This window comes from Cotesia glomerata, linkage group LG6 (assembly GCF_020080835.1).
Source record: "Cotesia glomerata isolate CgM1 linkage group LG6, MPM_Cglom_v2.3, whole genome shotgun sequence".
NCBI lineage: Eukaryota > Metazoa > Arthropoda > Insecta > Hymenoptera > Braconidae > Cotesia > Cotesia glomerata.
Genome location: NC_058163.1, coordinates 6,875,332 through 6,895,933, shown reverse-complemented (window position 1 = coordinate 6,895,933; position 20,602 = coordinate 6,875,332). Strand labels below are relative to the sequence as shown.

Sequence of the window (20,602 nt, the reverse complement as noted above, 5' to 3'; positions counted from 1 at the left end):
TATCATATAATTATAATGCATAGCAATACCTGACACATGTTAAAATTATCTTAAGCTAAAATAATTTTATGTTGAATTGTTATTAAATTTATAATTAATGTTAAATTCTAAAATTAATTTTCGTATAATAAAAAAAGAATTTCAACTTAAATAAATTTGTATACTTACTTTATTTTTTGGAGTAAATACAGGAGTAAGCATGTAAGTATTCAATAAATTCAATACTATTCAATATTAAGCTTAAAATAAATTAACCATCCAAGAGCATATTTGATATAAATCGATTATAAATTGTTAATAATTTATAAAAATAGTGATATGATTTTGTATTAAGTTTATTCGAATTTCAAAATAATTGTTTTTCAAAAATTATTTTAACTACTCATTATTTCCCCAAAAAGATTGACTCAATTGAAATTTTATTTATTTTGAAATTCACAAGTGTTAATTCACAATCAATTTGAAGAACATTGATACTTAACTTAAATTATATACACATATAGAAAATGATTTTAAAAAATGATTTTTCTGCAATCTATCTTATAAATAATTACAAAGTCGAATTGACTCAAAAATAAATTCATATTTGTGTCAAATAATGAATTTACTTATCAAAAGAATCAAAATTAAATTCATTATAAATTATAATTTTTTGCACGGGATTGCAGTCTCAGGTGAATTTTTAAAGTCTTTTAGATTAGAAAAATATTCATGTTGTTTTACTACTTGATTTTAGTGAAGTTGTATTACATAAAATTTATAACAATATCACCAATTGTATTTGTTTTTTATTTAGAATCGATTAAAGTGTTGGAAAAAAAACTTGAGACCCTTGATGGAATCAAATCTCCAATAAAAGTTATCGATGGTGACTGTCATAATCAGGAGGATGATGATGATGATGATCTAACTATGTCCAACAATGCTCATTCTTTCAAACGTAAAACCAATCAGGTAAAATTAAGCAATTTTGTTTTTTAAGTATTATTGTTAAAAAAAATTAAATTGAAACGTATAAGACGATAATAACAAAATACATTACTCACAGAACTAACGATATTCATTTTCAGGTCGACAATTCTGAGCCATCAGCGGCTAAAAAAAATTAACTTTAGCGATAATTCTCTAGACGATGATCAAGTTCAAGTAATGCTTTCATAGGATCTTTTTATAATTATTTTATCAGACTTTACTTGAAAAATATTTTATGTAAGTATGAGCCAACAGTGAATAAATATTAATAGTTCAATTGGTTTCAGAATAATGGTAAATCTGACGTAGAAGTATCTGAAGTCATCTAACTCCAAGATGATGACATTAGTACGAAGATTTCGCCGACTATTTCTAGTGTTAATGAAAAGAAGAAGTCCAACTCTGACTCTTTAGAAATTGTAGACGTCGAAAGTGGATTAAATAATAAAAGAAGTCTCCCACCATCCTCCGAAGCTAAGACCTTCTCTTCTTCTGACATTGGTAGACCACTACAAACTCAAACGTCTCCAAATCAGTTCGTAACAAAACATGACTTGAGTGCAGGTACTTATCATCTACAGTATTTTAATATTTAACACATGTTTAAATACAGGTATAATTTTGTTCGTGTATGTTTAGCTTTAGCGGAGATGAAAAGTTTTCTTACTAATAGTCAACGAAAAAAAGATCATAAATGTCAAGCAAGTACTAGTAAGCCCGAAGAAGTTGAAAATAAGGATCCTGATTTAGTATATTATTTTTCATTTTAATTTAGTATTAATGGGCTTATATCAATTAATATTAATCATCATTATTTATATTTTACAGAAGGAAATAGGAAAAAATGGAAGTAAAATTTACGTAACCAGAGAGCAGTGGGATTGCATAAAATCAAAAACTACATTTACATCGATGGGAATTGCCTTAGTTGTGGTATTATTTAAAAAGGAAACACTACTTAATAGCAACTACAAGGGTGGTTAGTCAAAAATAAAAAAGCCCGAAGGTGAGAGTATTCAATATAATGCGTTAGATTCAACAATTATTGAAGCGATAAAAGGTAAACGTTAAATAATTATTTGATAGTTAACTAATCAATATTGTGGCTTATATCAAACATGTTTTGATAGTAACTGTCAAAGCTCGATTTAAAAGTAGTTTCAACGAAGGTAAATTCGGTGCAGCTATAAACACAAAATTAGCTTCATTGAGAACCGAAAATCGTCGTCATACTGTGAGTTGACAATAATCAAGATTTTACTACGGCCATCAATTAAAACTTAGTTACTATAATTATATTAATTATTTAATGTTACAGGAAAAAACCAAGGAAAAGCCGAATAAAGATACTAATAATAAAAATTGATAAGGCCTTTTTTTAATTACTAACGAGTTTTATAATATTTTTTTGTCTACTATAAAAATAATAATTTATGAAATTAATAAAATATTTATACTAAGTACCACAAAAAAGAAAAAAATAGTTAATTTTTATGTGTATCAAACATTTTTTTACGAATAAACTCAAAATTTATAATCATACAATATTGCAAAAATATTATTCCTAAAAAATAACAGTAATTTATGCTTACCTATAATCTATATTAACTTAATTGAAAGGCTTTTATTTTTGATAAGTTCAGCAGCGTTCTATCTCTACAAATATTTTTACTTATGTTTCTGTGTATACTTCGATGGATTTTTTTGATTATATGCTGTATATAACTCCGCGCATATTTACGCATATACGCGTACATATATTTACGCATATACGCGTACATATATTTACACATATACGCGTACATATATTTCTCTATATATTTAACAATGTATTTAGACATATATGCTTGAAATATATTTTTGGGCAAAATTTGATGTATCGTGCATATATTTTTTCTATACACTACATATATTTTTGCATATATTTGAAAATATATACAAAATTATATACAAAAATATATACTTTTTCGGTGTGGTGACCGCACCCTGGTTCGAGACGACAAGACGCCAAGCAGCTGAGCCCGCCAAGTTGGACCGGAGTATTAGTCGTCGTTGGATAAAACAATAATTGAGTCTTCAGGTATTTTCGATTATTTTAGGCCAGATTAGATTATTAATTTAATTAAGAGGCTGAAATAATTAAAATTAATTTCTCGAGCGACCATTTTTATATTAGCGAGTTCGTACCTTAGTTATTTATTGTCAAGGTCAATTAGTTAGTTTTGTCGTTGAACTTTTATATTGAAAATTAAATTTAATTGATTAATTATTAATTTATTGGTAGAAAATTTATTAGTAATTTATTATAGGCCTGTTGGCTATAATAAATTAATTATCGTTAGGAATTTTCAAGACAAAATTTAAATAAAAAATGAAAATGCGTAATTGAGTTAGTGAAGGTCATTCTATAAGGTTCTATGGTTGTAAATCTTGTTGAGACGCTTTAGAATTACAGTAGTTGAATTTAAGAAATTGTGGTAAATTAAATTTAGGCCGGTGGGCTAAATTTAATTAATTTAGTTAATTTAGCGAATGTATTTATTGAGAAATTTAGTCAATTTAGAAAATGATTACTGAACTTGTTAAGAAAACTATGTAGTGAACTTTGTTAAAGATTATTTAGTGGAGATCAAGAAATGAAATAAATCAGTGGGTTTAATAGAATAAATTGATTGATAACTTTAGTAGAAAATTTGGTTAAGTAAATTGAAAATGAATTTAGTTAAGAAGATGTATTAATGAATTAAAATCGAAGCCGGAATTTCGTGTTAAGTAATTGTTAGGCGTAATTTTGGTAATTTTGGAGAATGCGTAGTTTTGAGATTCAGTTTTATTGGTAATTAAGATGTATGAATAAATTGAGAATTTTGGGAAATTAAGGGGTGACCAATTGAACCGGGTTAACCACCTCGTTACAAATTTATTAAAAAATTACCAGCATATCCTCGTTGGCAGACACAATTTTTGTCTGGCTCTGATGGATCTTTAAAGTACTCCCCGGCTTTGTAAATTATACCATCAACTTTACACGTAGGGACGCTTCTGGGTTTTCAGCTGCAAAATCACAACAGATACGTTTTTATTAATTAAGTAAGATAATTTGTTGTGACATTTTTAAAGACATAAGCTCACCCCGATGTTACACTCATCAAAACCTTTCATTTGAGTACCCACATCAATTTTTTATATCTATATATATATTATACATATGTATGTATGGGAAATATATCAAAAATGCATGTGGGTACTCAAATGAAAAATCTTGATGAGTCTAACACCGGGATGAGTTTACATCTTTAAAAATATCAATAATTAAGAAATGACCTTGTATCTTGTGAACTATTGCCATTTTTCAAGATATAAGCTCATCCCGACGTTACACTCATCGAGACCTTTCATTTGAGTATACCCACATCAATTTTTTATATATTTATCTATATATATACTCTCTAAAATAAAATTAGTGAAATTTTCACTAATTCAGGTAGTGAAAATTTTTTCACTGTAAAATTAGTGATTTTACTAGATTAATCAATGGACTTTTCACTACCTTAATTAGTAATTTTAAATTTCACTAATTCAAAAGTCTTTTTTATCAATTAGCAGTTACTTTGTCACTAATTCTACTAGTGGTTTTAGAATTCACTAATTACGCAGTTATTTCTACTCGGTTGTCAGTGATTTTGTCACTGTATCAATGACTTCAATGTTCACTAATTTAATAGTAACTTTTCAGAAATCGTGAATAAATAAAACACTGATATTATTTGTGATTTCTTTTTTCACTGATTTAATAGCGCTTTCACTTAAATTATTACTGGAATCTTCACTAATTTTCGAGTATTATTTAATATCGCTAATTAAAAGTTGAAAACTACGATGCAGTCAATGAATTTCTCACTAAAATTACCTGTAATTACAATTATTTTTTCTCAACCGATTGTGTATATATAAATTAAAGTTATCTCGCCTTATTGGTCAAGTGACTAGTGAATTTTAATTCAAGCCAACAGATGGACATTCCATTAACATGCCCATTCCAAACATGCCCATTCCAAACATGTCCATTCCAAACATGCCTTTCAAAATTTTCGTTAAAATGTCATATGATGACACTGATCAATATAAAAAAATTGACATTAAAAAAAAAGGAAAAAATTCACTTGCTACGAATATTTTTTCTGATAGTTTGGAGATATTATGGCCTAATGATAAATCTATAGCTCAAGCTAAATTAAATGATATAAAATCGTATATGCATCTGATTCCTGAAGTTTACCATGAATTTTACAATAATTTAATTGGTGATGATACATTAGAAGAAGATGTTGATGGATACAATGGAGAATTGGATTTTCAAATAAAAGTAACTCGAGTAGAAGATGAAATTAACTAAACTTGAACGTTAATAACTATTTGCATATTTGTTCAATTGTTGTCTTTCGTTTTAAATTATTTTTATTATAGTTAAAACAATTTTAATTAGAAACAAAATCAAAAATTATAAAAATTTAACTGAAAATAACCGAAATTATAAAATAGTGATTATTAGAGTTTAATTTTTATTTTAGTTAAGCCGTTATTGCATAACGCTTTTCAAAGTACGCTCTTTACGCAAAAGTGAATTAACTGTTTTTTTAATTAGTCATTTGCTTTTTTTGATATTTTAATAATTTGTACTTCTTTCTTCTAGGAAATAACAACATTTAAATGAAAAATATTTTTTTAATTGTTAAGTTTATTGTCATAGAAAACTAAATTGAATAAATTTAAAAACTCGCTGAAATCTTGATTTTTGAATTTTGTTGGTTAAGCCGTTATTGCTTAATTCCACCCAAATTCAAAAAATAGTGTTCTATGAAACTTTTATCAGACTTTTGAGCTCAAAAAGCTCAAAAGCATAGAAAAGGTATCTTTTTGAGCTTGGAGAGCTCAAAACAACATATAGATTGTATTTTTAAGCTCGAAGAGCTCAAAAACTTCGGAGGTGCAATTTTAAGCGCCCAGGTATTAACGGAATTAGCGGGAAGTTGCAGGGATGGCCTTTAGAGTCAACCGTTTTCCTAATTTTTTTTCAAATTTCTAATGCTCACCCGGCTTTTACAATATTGCAAATCGATTTGATAGACCTTGCGGGTAATTTCACGCTCTTCAAAATAGCCTTTTAGTTTTTTTGTGTAACTCGCACTGGTTCACCAGTAGGACTTTGAGTCGTCAAAGTACAGTTTTTGAAAAAAATATATTTTCTTTTAATTTTTCGAGCAAACCGCCAAAAGTAGGAAAAAAAAGGACTTACTCATAAAAAAAAAGTTATATGACCAATATTTAATGAATTTACAGCCATTTTTATACCAGAAAATGTAAGAAATTGATAAATACTAACTCATAATATTATTTAGATTCATTTTTTCTATTTATTACCATTATATTTCCCTACGCTAAGAACTTTTTTAAAATTATTATGATTTTTCACTCATAATAAATATAAAAACATCACATGAATTCATAAAAAAGCAACAAAAATTTAATCACAATATACAGAAGGTTACGTTATTATGTAAAATACTTCAAATGTGATAAACATCTAAATAGTTATAAAAAACAAGTTAATAAATTTCAAATAATTACTAATGTTATTGAAAACACATCAAGATTTTGAAGCTGAATATAGCTTTTTGGCACACAGTGGAAATTCTTTTCTACATTGTTGAACTATTAATAATAAATATTCTTTCTGATCTTCATCATATGTACCAAACTCATTACCGATAAACTCGATTAACGATTAACGATTATATCGTTAACGATAAATCATTATGCACAAGTGACAGCGAAAAATTGATATTAAAATAGTAATTTGAAAATATTTTATTAAAAAATTGGCTTATTCTGTCTTAGTATCAGCGTCACTTGATTCTCGGACTAATCACTCAATACAATAAACAATGAGAAAATTATTTTGAGGTTAGGTATGCCATTAAGCATCAAACCCGTCAACAAAGACAATAGAGACGGCAATATCATGCTAATTAATTAGAGCACGGAAAATTGATATAAAATACATCATTTCTAATTTGTAAGTAAAAATAATATAAATTTTACTATTATTTTTATTTTATAAATTGATTCTGTTTCAATCGAACCAGATCTAAACAGATCAGATTTGATCTAATCAGATCAAATTTGATCTGGACAGATCTGGCCAAAATGCAGATCTGCTCAGATCTAATGAATTTGATCTGATTTGATCAGAGCAGATCTAAACTTTTTTTCCCGGGATTTCACTTATTTTGTTTTTGAGCTCTTCGAGCTCAAAAGTACAATTTCTATGTTGTTTTGAACTCTCCGAGCTCAAAGAGATAGCTTTTTTATGCTTTTGAGCTCTTAGAGCTCAGAAGTCTGAGTTTTTTATCAACCTGTATCAGACGCAAAATTTTTTAGTGTGTATTCCATATTTGAAAATTATATTCCACAGAATTAGAAGACGAAATTATTATTTTTTTTTGTTACAGAATTGCTATTAAATGTCTGAAGAAGTAATCGATTTCTAAAATTGTCAGTAGATATATAAATTGATAATGTGTAAAAGCAAAAATTGCAAAAATCAAATTAAATAATAAAAAACAAAAAAAAATAAATATTTATAAATTTTTCTGACCTTTTACTAATTTTTTTTTTATTTTTACTTTATATTGAGAATAGAGAATACATAAAAAAAGAAATGGTTTATTTGATAGATTTTTACAATGCGATAATGCTTCGTTGCGTGGCTGAAATCATTTGATCAGCAATTTATTGATTTGATACTTATAATAAATTAACTTGCGGTAAACTAGACTATATTTTGTATCAGGTAATCTTAATAAATTGATTCCGCGACGGTTAAATTAGAAAGGATTTAATTATCTAACAGAGCTTTGTGGTAGTATGTTACAAAACACAATAAATGTTCATCTATTTTGAAGAATATGTATAATTCTGACTGTATAAAATCAAAAATTGAGTTTATTATAGACAATTTTGTGTATAGCTTCATCATTTATTTATCTAATTTGTCATTTCACGTCTCTTTTCTGTAACTTTTTTATTCGGTTTGTAATTAGTCGACTGCTATAATGGCGGGATTTTTGAAAAAATGAGAGCGCGCGAAGCACGCATGATGTGTATAGTTTTGGTAAAAGTAAAAAGTCTACAATATTAATCTTGATGAAAATAAAAGAACTGATAATTTAGGATGTCCAATTTTAACTCGGAATAACTTTTAAACAGTAAATTTAGCAGAAAATAAAAAAACAAAACTTTTTTTGTGTACAAAAACTCTTTATAGAGAGTTCAATTTCTTATGCTGTTTTTCGGTACATATTTTATTAATAAATTACTTCGTAACAATAAAAAAGAGACAGGTTATTATAATTTTTAATATTCTTACAAACGATACATCCTTTTCATATGGAAAATTGATTTCTTGAAAATTTTGATGTTGAAAAAATGACTCTCAGCTAACGAAATTGTACTAAAATTACAAGATAAGTTACTATAGTGCCAGTCATCTGCAAATTTTAGATCGTTAACTGTTTTCTGCATTATTAATTCAACCAGATTTATACTAGAAAAAGTGTAAATTTATACTCACCGTCTCAAGAAGAGAACCATCGAAGGATATAATCCCAAATGCACTGAATTCCATTTTTTGATGCAGAAGCTCAATAGAAAATTCTACTAGCTAAAAAAAAACCAACGAAAAGACTCAAAATAAAAAATTTTGAAACGAATCAAATCCTACAAATTGAAAAAAAAAAATTACATGCTTACATTTTCGTGAGTTCGCTCCTCTAAGGTGCATCGATCTAAAAGAAGATAAACTGCATGTGCCGTCTTTTTAGTCTGAAAATAAGGTAACGGAACAAATTTTTTGTGCGCTGATGAAAGAATTCACTAAATGTTGATAAATTCATCTATTTAGAGATAATTTTTTCACTTATTAGTTATAATTAATTCAAAATAGAATTGAAAAATACTATTAGAGTCACGTACAAATATAAATAATGCTGTGAAGCGGGAAAGAATAGGAGTTATGGTAATTATTACGTGAAGCGTTCCACATTCACGTAACAGGATATTGGTAGGAACGGATTGAGAAAGGAATGTGGAGAGGATCATCTTAATGTGAGTTTACAGAATATGCGAGAAAAAATTATTAGATAGCTCGGACTGGGATTCGAACCCAGAACCTTCCGAAGACATGTCGGCTACTCTACCATTTGAGCTATCCGGTCTATACTAAATTTCCTTTCGCTTATTCTATATACATTAAGCCACACCGTCCATCTTACGGCAAGCATTTTTACAAATATAAATAATGCTGTGAAGCGGGAAAGAATAGAAGTTACGGTAATTATTACGTGAAACGTTCTACTGAGAGTAACTGTGCGCAGTGCACTATATAGAAGGATTTAGTTCTATTTAATAAGATTTAGTAATAGTTACTAAATCATTTATTAAAGCTCATTTATTTCCACTAAATAAATATTTAGTAGTATTTAACAAATGATTTATTGCTACTCAATAAATCGTTTATTGGTATTAAAGAAATTAATTTTTTAATTAATTTTAGCGTAGAATCTAACTTTTCCACTCAAAATAAATCAACAAAATTAAAATAAATAATTTTAAGTAAAAATATAAGGCATTATAAAGAAAAAAATTTCATTAAATTATAATTATTTACTTGAAATACCCGTGCAAAAAAAATTCTGATTCAAAATGAATTTAAGATTGAAATTCATATTTTGACACAAATATGAATTATTTTTGAGATAAATCCAAATTTGAAATTGATTTTTAAATAGAAATTAGCACGTCTGTAAAACTTTCGATCCTGTTTCAGAATTTTAATGAAGACTTAAAAATATTTAGAATTAATTTTATGAATAAAATATTTTTAAGTCTTTATTAAAATTCTGAAGCAGGATCGAAAGTTCTACAGATGTGCTAATTTCTATTTACAAATCAATTTCAAATTTGGATTGATCTCAAAACTAATTCATATTTGTGTCAAAATATGAATTTCAATCTTAAATTCATTTTGAATGAAAATTTTTTTTGCACTGACATTTATAAAATTTTCAATTAAACAAGTTTTTAACATTTCAATAATTGACAAATTGAAAAATTTAAACTCAACTCCATTGAGAAATGACATATAAGCAATTTTGGAGTATGTTTTCTAAGGTTAGATAAATTTCCCAAAATCAAGCTGAATAAAATAATCTAAGTCAGTGAATAGGTTATGTATCAGATTGGAATTGAAGCCTAGACATCTACTGACAATACTTACCAAACAAATATTTAGTACCTACTATTAAATATTATTTGGTGGAAACAAATATTTATTTCCATGTAATAAGGCTTTGTTGATATTAATATAATTTATTTACAGTAAAAAAATCATTTATTAAACTGTAACAAATAATAATGATGAGTAAAAAATATTTTTTCCTCCCAATTAAATGAGTAAAAATTTTGTTACTAAATCAGTTTAGTACTCCGTACTAAATCCTTTTATCAGTGTGTAAGTGTGCACAACCCCTTTATTTATAAATGGGGAGGGCGATGACTCTATACATTACCTGTGCAACGGCTTGGCCAACTTTGGCAGTCATTACAATAAATCCATAAACCATAATCAAAAACCAAGAACTAAAACTGTAATAATTCACGGTGATTTCTCCCTTGTCATTTGCGAAAAGTGAAAGAATAATAAAGTACAAATAACACACACTCGAAACGCCAAAGTAAACAATGGTCATCAAAATCGGTGATCCATAAAAATTTGAAATCAGCTCGGTGATTTTGAACAGTTTCCCGTGAACATCTCTAATCTTGGTGATTTCATGAGTGATTGGTCTTCGTAGCGGCACTTTAGTGACAAATAACGTGTGTAACTTTATATCACTGTTCACACCACCCAACTTTAAAATGGTTGATTGAATGCTTTCGAATTGTTTGATCACAATATCTAACAAAAGTGAGTACTGCATCAAAACCCAGAAGTGTATCAGAGCAGGAATAAGCCTGATAGGAACCAAAATTGGCTTGTACACAAGTATTTCCAAGACCACCAGAAAAGTGGTCACTAAAAAATTGCTAAGAAATATCCAGTAGATAGCATGGTTGTCTCTGAAGTTGTAAAGCTCGCATCTTTGCAACAGACTGCTTGAAGTTGCTAATTTATTAAGAATTCTGATCATCAATTTTTGACGCACCATGAAAAATTGCCATACTGAAGCTGTAGCGACTACCCCTAAGATGTGCACGTTGTCTCCGACTGTTTTTGCAAAAGCGGAATCAGGTTGATCTTTTTGCGGAATTAGATCTTCATAAGACCACACGAAATATGAACAATAAGCGATTATCAATGCAAGATTGTAAACTGTTCCGGAAAGTGAGTGTTGAATAACATAATTTTTTTTTCGTGTACGTTGGAAGTTCGTCCATGGTGATAGTCCAACAATTTTAAAAATTATGTATTGAATTGTTAGTGCGATGCGGTATGAGTGATCATCAAACTTGCTGGTGTATTGTAAAGTTTTTGGCTGTTGGTTAGTCATGGTGTAAGCTATTTGCAAAGTGTTAGGGATTTTGCACGATGGACATAATGGAGTGAATCAATTGGATTAGATGTGACGATAAGATTGATGGGTTGTAGTTGAATGTTCAATATTCATGAGGTTGGACGCGGAAAATAATTTATTGAGCTATCGTAAGTCTGATCGGATAGAAATATGGAAAGTTATTACGTTAACATTAGTTTGTGTGCTGATAAAAAATAAGTGTTGGATAGCAATAAACAAATTCGATATATTTAGCAGGAGGGGGCAGACGCAATTGGTTTTTCGTGTGTAAAGAAAATACTTGATTTGAAAGAAATATAGTCCTGAAAAATAGGAAAGGTTTATTAGAGGTCTTTTGAGTGCGGAAATGATGCATTAACGATTTTTGGGAAGTTGAAAAAAAAAGTTTGGAAAATCCAAATGAGCATGCCTTAAGCGCTCATGTCATACACAAATTATTTAGATTGAATGTTTAGATTACGATTTGTTAACTTTTTCATAAAGACTTCTTTACTTTTTTTATTGGTTTTTTTGAATTTTCCCTCGAGTGGTGTTATCTCCTCTGTAGGTCGAGCTAAAAAAAATCTTAATAGATGATAAAACAGTTAGTAATTATACCATTATATATAGTTTCTGCTTCTTTACAGTTACTTCAATTCTATTTTATGAAAAATAATATATATGGCTGTCAAAATCGCAGAAAAAATCACCGAACTGACAGCCGAAAAAAATTAACCGTATTGAAACGGAATTATTTTGACACGCAATTTTTACAAGGGTTTTGGCAAACTCTCTAAAGAATAAAACAAAAAAAAATTATATCGTAAAAATGATTTTTGAAAAAGTTGTAGTGTTATCAAGCCCAGTGCTCCTGTTAATAACACGCTCTTATTCACTTAATTCATCAGAAAAACGAGTATTTTCGGAGAAATCTTATTTAATCGATAAGAAAATTTTTTTAACGTGTTCTGTAGTTATTATTATTTATCTCAATATGCTTTTTATACATAATTTTTTTCGTTTAATTTATGAAAATCACGTTTGAATCGAAATTATGATTTTTAGGCGAGTAGAGCATACCTGCGCGCTTCGCGCTTAAGGCCGATTTTCTCATCAAAATTCAACTGTTTTCCTTCAAAAAAAAGCAGAAATTGCTTCAATTAATACTGCATAAATTTGTCAGAGATGAAAATTATTCTAATTAAAAAATTTTTGTCATCCCATTGTTCCGGTTTTGAACAAAAAGCGCCCATAATTTTATTCAACTCATGTGCATTATTCACGTTTTATTAATTACCTAAAAAGTTAAGTCTAAATAGTTTTTTAGCAATATGGTGATAATTTTTTTCAATCATAAATTTCGACACAATACCAATAGCACGATAGAATCTTCTGATTTAAAGGTTAGGTGTTTATGAATAAACTCTACGTTAAAAACATTCAGCATCGCAATCTTGGCTACTCATAAGGTAACAACAGGGAATTATAAATAGCCTCTGTTTCGTTGTGGACCGAAAAATATATTTTACTAACTGATTTATTTTAAAAACTATATATAGTTATACGTTTATTTTTTATTACATGATAACAGCCGAGATTATAGGCATCTTCGTTGCAATTTGACAAATAATTTATCAGCAGTCGGTAAACGGCCATTTAGGATTCAGATTAAGGTATGATAAAACGTAGATAGCGCCCATAAGTTAAATAAAAGCACTTAAGAAGCCTTTGATTTTGATGGCAATTACATTGAATTTTGAACTTCCCGCTTAGAAAATTGAAAATTTTCAAAAAAAAATAAGGAAGTTGTTGGTTTCACCGCGATTTTCGAAAATCGAGTTTATATCTGATCAGATCTCGACGTTTGGAGGTCCTAGGAAGCTTCCCCGAATGTTTCCGCGATGATCCCGACTAGAAATTTCGTGAGGCATTGCCGAACAATCAATTCGGGGCAAGTTTGGCTTTCCGAACTTTGGCAAGCCTAATTCACGCCTTATTAATTCCACTATAGGTAAGCCAAACTTCGTTCTGCCGTAGGTCTTCCAAGCTACGCCCAAATTTGGCAAACCGAACTTCGGCAAATCTTTGGTAACTGTGATTTCATGCAAGTCAGGCATACCAATAGTATGTCAAACTTCGAACTGCCGTAGGTTTTCCAAGCTATGCCCGAGTTTGGCAAACCAAACTTCGGTAAATCTTCGGTAACCGTAACTTCATGCAAGTCAGGCTCGAGTATGTTATATACTAATAGTATGTTAAACTCCTGACTAGAAATTGTAGTGAGGAATGCCGAAGAACTAGTGAGGGACAAGTTTGGTTTGCCTAACTTAGGCCTGCCTAAGTTGCACCTCATAAAAACCAAGGTAGGCAGAACGAAAATTGGCATGCCGAAAATATTCCAAATTTGGTTGTGACCCTAAAACTGTGTGGCATTGCCGAAGTCTGGCATATTATGGAAATGCCGGACTGATTTGTAATAACGGTAACCATAAATAATTGCTGAAGTTCGGCTTGCCAAATTTGGACGTAACTAGGAAAGTCTCATGGATTCCTTAAGCCTAATATATCATGGGAATGCCGAACTGGTTTTAAGTAACAATAACCTGAGTTTTGCTAATTTGGAGCGAGCTTGGCTTTCCGAACTTAATAGGCTAGCCCAATTCGAATCTTATTTGTTTTAAATTAGGCAAGCCGAACATTGGTCATGCTTATAAGTGTCTTGAGGCAAGAGGTCGCTCATCATCGGCGTAGCGTCGCGGTATGGTATAGGGCCCTCGAGCGTCGGGTACGGTGTTCGAGTCTCGCGTTCGACATGTACGATTTTTATTAATTAATAATTACTAATTATAATTACTATTAAGGCGAGTGTGAAGTAAAGTTAAGTGTTATGTGTGACTAATGTATCTAACTCCTACATCACCTCCTTCCCTTTGACTTATCAAATCTACCAATCAAAAAAAACTTCTTCCCATGTAAAAACGCTCCGAAAAATTAAAAACAAAATTACTGAAAAACTAAAATTAAATAATAAAATATAATATTAAATAAAAGCAAAAAAAAATTTGTTTTTTTTTATTCACGAAATATTTGAAAAATTTAGTCCTAAATTCCATTTTTATACTTAAAATAGTAAAAGTAGATAAAAAAATAAGCATTTGTTATTATTAATTTTCGCTTGATAATAAAAAAACTAAAAACCAAGAAAGAATAAAATTTGGATTCATCTTTGTGAATTTGGTTTCCGAAATACTGCCTACTTAAGTAGCCAAATTCGGACCGAATGAGGTTTAGATAATCACCAGTAAGTGTGGTTTCCAAACTGCATCCTAATCAAGAAGCCAAGTTAGGCTGAGCCTCGCAACTGCGTTACATCCCAAACTTCGGCCAGGTTTGGATGCCTCATTTACCGCAAGTTTGGAATTCGGCATGCCTTACTTGCACCAAATCACTGCCTCCCTGAAATTTCTAGTCAGGATGTCCGTACGACTGTATGTATGTGTGTGTGTGTGTGTGTGTGTGTGTGTGTGTGTGTGTGTGTGTGTGTGTGTGTGTGTGTGTGTGTGTGTGTGTGTGTGTGTGTGTGTGTGTGTGTGTGTACGGCCGTATGTAAACCTTCCATAACTTTTGAACGGCTTGACCGATTTCATCGCGGTTGGCACCATTCGAAAGGGCTTGACCAAACTTAGATTTTGACTATGATTTGAACCGATTCAAACCAGTAGATTTTGAGAAATCTCAAAAAAACTGAAAAAAAAAATTTTTTTAAATGTGGTTTCTTTGGAATAATTTCAATTTATAATTTTTTGGATCAATTTCAAAAACTAATCAGCTCTTAACGTCAAAAAACCACATCGATTGCCACCAGCCCGGTCAGAATCGGTTCATTCGTTCGTGAGTTATCGTTAACGAAAAAAATCGAAAAAATCGTATTTTAGGAATTACTTCGAAATTCCTTGTTCGATCAATTTAAACCTAAAGGTTCTTCCTGAGGCTTTAAAAATTACGTTGAATGCCACTAACCACTTGAAAATCGGTTCATTCATTCAAAAGTTATTTCGGTTTAAAAATTCGAAAAATAGTGTTTTATCCAACTTCCAGCAGATGTTTGAGCTCGGAGAGCTCAAAATGATACGAAAATTATATTTTTGAGCTCGAAGAGCTCAAAAACGTAATAAGTGCAGTTTTGTGCGCTTAAGTATGAAATGAGCGGGAAGTTACAGGGATGGCCTTTAGGGTCAACCGTTTTCGTAATTTTTTTTTTCTGGTGTGGTTCTCGAACATTAATCTCAAAGCTTATTTTATTTTCAAAATTGCCTTTTTTCGGGCTGAAAAAACTGCATTAAATATCACTAAGCGAATCAAAATTGAATAATTTGTTGCGGAGATATCGGTAAATAATATTCAAATTTCCAATATGGCTGTCAATAACAAAAGAAATTTTATTTCGATTCTTAAATTTATGTTACAGAATTAAGGTGACAAAATTTAATAAAATATTTAATCACATATAGTAATTGGAACACACGATTTTATTAATTTGGGGGAAACGTCTGTAATTTTTCAGGGAAATTCGAACTTCCACTTCTATAAAATTGTATAAGTATAACAAGATAGGTAACGATAGTACCCAAAACCTGTTAAATGGAAAAATAACTTATTGTAAGTACGAAAATAGTCAATAACCATGAGAATTTTTGCGCTTACTGATTGGAGAAGAGAGCCATCTAGTGATATAATTCCACAAGCAGTAAATTCGACTTTCCGATGGAGAAGACCAAGTGAAAATTCAATTAACTGAAACATAAATTGATCATTGCGATAAACTAAGGATCTGCCTTGATATAATTTAAAGTGAAGAATAAGGATTGATTACCTGATTTTCTAATTTATCATCCATTGTGCAGCGATCCAAAAGTAAGTGTACCGTAAAACTTGTTTTTTCACTCTAAAGAAAAAAAAATATTCTAACTTGGTGGATTGGTAATAGTTAAAATAATTATGACAATGGTTATAAGAATTTTAGTAATGAAAAATAATGAAGAGAGAACCATTCTTTTAATATAGATCAATAGGAGAGACTATAGGCTGAAGAATGTGTGCGTTGGTGTGTTGTCTAATAAAACGAGGAGTATCAGTATAGATGTATAACAAGATTATCTGAATACTTCTGAATTTTAGTAAGTTTTGATGTTAAAGGCATTCTATTAGCAATTATGATATATAATACACGTAAAGATTAGAACCTGACTGGTTCGTGTTCTGCACCAGACTCAGTCGTGTGCAAGAAAAAATGGAAGAAAAATTAGTTTACACCAGAGTCGTGTGCGCACACGACTCACTCGTGTTTTGCACCAGACTCAGTCGGGTGCTGCACCAGAATCCGTGCATAATAACCACTCTGGCACCGCACACGACTGAGTCTGGTGCAAAACACGAACCAGTCGGGTTCTAATCTTTCCGTGTAGCATATATATCGATTAGTGTAATGCATTAATATGTATTTAATTGATGACTTGTGTGTCAGTAGATCTGTTGATGTATTAACTTTAGTGGCAATCGATATTACAGTGTGAAAATTCAAGTGATTTTTGCAGAGTTCAGAAGTTCAATTTTTATCAAATTTCGATTGTCATTTTTCCGGAAATGATTCACAGTTGAAAGTGAAACTCGGCATTTAAACACGCAAACTATTTGTACCATGACATTGTTGTTATTTTAGTACAGTATTATTGATTACATACGACATTTAAATAATAATCATTCGTATTATCGACTGAACTTGCATTTTTAAGAGTGACTTTAGCGAACTTAGTGTTGAGCGCATTTAAATTGAAAACAAACGAAATTATAATCGTAAATCAAAGTGTGAATTACATTTCCGAAAATTGAAGGTTTTTGTCAAAGAAAGATGAAAATATTCTCATTGCAAAGATGCATTATTTATATTATGTTGTATTTTCATCAAGTTTTGCACGACTCATGATGCAAAACATCAGAGAGTGCTTTACGATCGAAAAATTTTATTCATCCTATTCGGCAACTATTTTTATTATTATAGTCTTGATAGTTCACGGAATTAAGATATTTTGCATACTATTGTTAAGATAATTTAATGGAGATTAATTTGACACTTTTCATAAATTAATTTAGTGCAATAGAAACAAAAAAAAAAACATCAAAATAAGTAAAAAAATTTTCCTGTCCGTCATGTATGAAACTCTGAAAACACTGTAACTTGCGAAAAAACGCATTGAGTTAAATTTTTTTTTTTAATTCTTTCAGAGAATTGTAGTTCACCGAATGCGAATGGCTAGATAATTCAGTGTCGTTTGTGTATGTAAGGTAAAAGCCCCAATAGATGATCATGTACCAGTATATGATCACTCCATGTATTTGTATACCTATATTTGTAAATATAGATATACACTGATCATCTATTGGGGCTTTTACCTTACAATTAATAAAATAAAACAAAAACCAGAAGACTGTATATCTTTATATATTGTGTTCATTTATCCCACTAGAGACGCTTGCGCATTATCGTGCTATTTTAGCTGTTTTATATATATTTTTTTCACATTCATTATTTTATTAAGGGGGAACACCACTGTGACGATCGAAAAAAGGAGGTGATTTTCGGGAATTTTTTTGACAGGGAAAATAAAGGAATTTGGGAATCGGGTTTTTTTTAATTTTATTAAAGGTACATTAAAGATTATTTAAAAATGGCGACATTGAAAATTTTCTCACTATTCTTACTGTTTTTTTTTGTTTTAACCCGGCTAAAAAAATGTTTAAAATTAAAATTTTCAAAATTCCGTACGTGCGATGATAACTACGTCCTTACTGATTAAAAAGCAATTTAAGTTTTTATTTTCAGATGATTCGTTTTTGAGTTATCGAACCGACCATGGATGGGGAAATTTTTTCTAGTGCTCTACGAGATTGTTAATAACTTTGTAACAATTAAATATTTTTTAATAAAAATTTAGGGTAATAATCTTTAATGTACCCTTAATAAAATAAAAAAATCCAATCCCCAAATTCCTTTATTTTCCCTGTCAAAAAAAATCTGGAAAACGGTTGACCCTAAAGGCCATCCCTGCAACTTCCCGCTAATTCCATAAATAAGCTCTTAAAATTGCACTTATGACTTTTTTGAGCTCTTCGAGCTCAAAAATATAATTCATATGTTATTTCGAGCTCTCTGAGCTCATAGAGTAAGCTGTTCTAAGCTTTTGAGCTCAAAAGTCTGATAGAAGTTTAATAAAACAGTGTTTTTTGAATTTTCAAACTGCTATAATTTCTGAATGAATAAATCGATTTTCACGCGGTTGGCAGTAATCCACGCAGATTTTCAGAATCTATGACATAATTTTAAACACAAACTGATCGAACCGAAAATCTTAGAGAAATTTGAAAAATTCACTTTTTCCGAATTTTTCGACAACGATAACTCACAAACCAATCAACCGATTTTTACGTTCTTGGTGGCGATCGACGTGATTTTTTGGATTCTAATAATTATTTTGTCTCGTCAAAAACGATCCAAAGAGAAATGTCGAAGTTTTGTGAAAAAAACACGTTTTTCGAAATTTTTCGTTTTCGATAGCTCTCGAACGAATCAACCGATTTTGACGGGACTGGTGGCAATCAACGTGGTTTTTTAAACTTAAGAGCTGATTAGTTTTTGGAATTGATCGGTGGAGCCGTTTAGAAGTTATTCCAAAAAAACGATTTTTTGAAAATTTTATTTTTGGGATTTCTCAAAATCTAGCGAACCGAATCGATTCAAATTTTCACGAAATTTCATGGCAATGACACTCTTTGGATCGCCACCTATTTCGATCTGTTTGGCCGAGTCGTTCAAATGGGCTACCCCTCTTTATATCTCAGAAATAACATCTCGAGACAATAATATCTCAACAATAACATCTCAAAAATAAATGTCTCGGTGCAATTTTGAATTTTTGTGCCGATTTTATGCTCGAAAATAGACCAACAAAAACGCCCGTAATCGTGTTGCGCCCTTTTAACATGGTTTTTGGGAGTGTTTATGCTCAAAAATAGGCCAAAACACACGAGATATAATTGTCTGAGGTATGATTGCTGAGATATATTCACCAAGATATTAAAGGCTGAGATATAATGAGGGGTCATCGTTCAAAAGTTATAAGAGGTTTACACACACACACACACACACACACACACACACACACACACACACACACACACACACATCCATACATACAACTTCCCGATTTTTGAAAATTTTCAATTTTTTTAGCGAAAAGTTAAAAATTACCGAAAATCACCTCTTTTTTTCGATCGTCACAGTGGTGTTTCCTTTTAATATTTCATAATTAAATGAGCATTATGAGTCGTGCACTTTTGGATTTTCCAAGCTTTTCTTTTTTTATCATCATTTATTACAATTATTTCAATCACAAATTTTGATCATTAGATCATCGTTATCATGCAATAATTATTCACTGTTATCATGCTGATTAAAATTCAAGTCATCATTCAGCATCATCATTATCATGCTAATCACCATTTAGAATCATTATTGATAATCATCATGCCAATTATCATGATATCATGAATTAAATACATTACCTCTTTAATAACTCTATTCACACTGAAAGTCATTACAATAAAACTAAAAATCACAATTAAAAACCACGCCGCATCTCCTAAATAAAGAAACATCTGAAACCAAGTCAACGGACTTGACAAAAATATAAAAATAAAATACAAAACAAATATACTCGATATACTAAAGTATAATATCGTCAGCAAAACAGGTAGTCCATAAAACTTCGAAACTTTTCTACACATATCACACAACTCGGCATGAAATTTGTTGAGATGATCAATATCAACTCCAATATTAGGTCTACGTAATGGCACTTTTGAAACAAAGAGCTTTTGTAATTCAATGTTGGGGTCTACGCCAGATAACTGCAAGATAATTAAATTAATATTATTGAACCGTTTATAAAATGCGTCCAAGA

The 20,602-nt window shown here is 30.1% G+C and overlaps 1 protein-coding gene across 1 annotated transcript; it reads right to left on the bottom strand.

Annotated features, from left to right (window-relative positions):
* Positions 1–7,922: 7,922 nt before the first annotated feature.
* On the bottom strand, positions 7,923–20,237 carry LOC123267314. The gene is made up of 7 exons (XM_044731880.1): positions 20,205–20,237; positions 16,459–16,530; positions 16,176–16,379; positions 8,606–8,695; positions 8,477–8,522; positions 8,285–8,311; positions 7,923–7,954 (listed from the first exon to the last, which is right to left on the bottom strand). The coding sequence occupies exons 1-7, from the start codon at positions 20,235–20,237 to the stop codon at positions 7,923–7,925; spliced, it is 504 nt and encodes a 167-aa protein (XP_044587815.1).
* Positions 20,238–20,602: the final 365 nt, after the last annotated feature.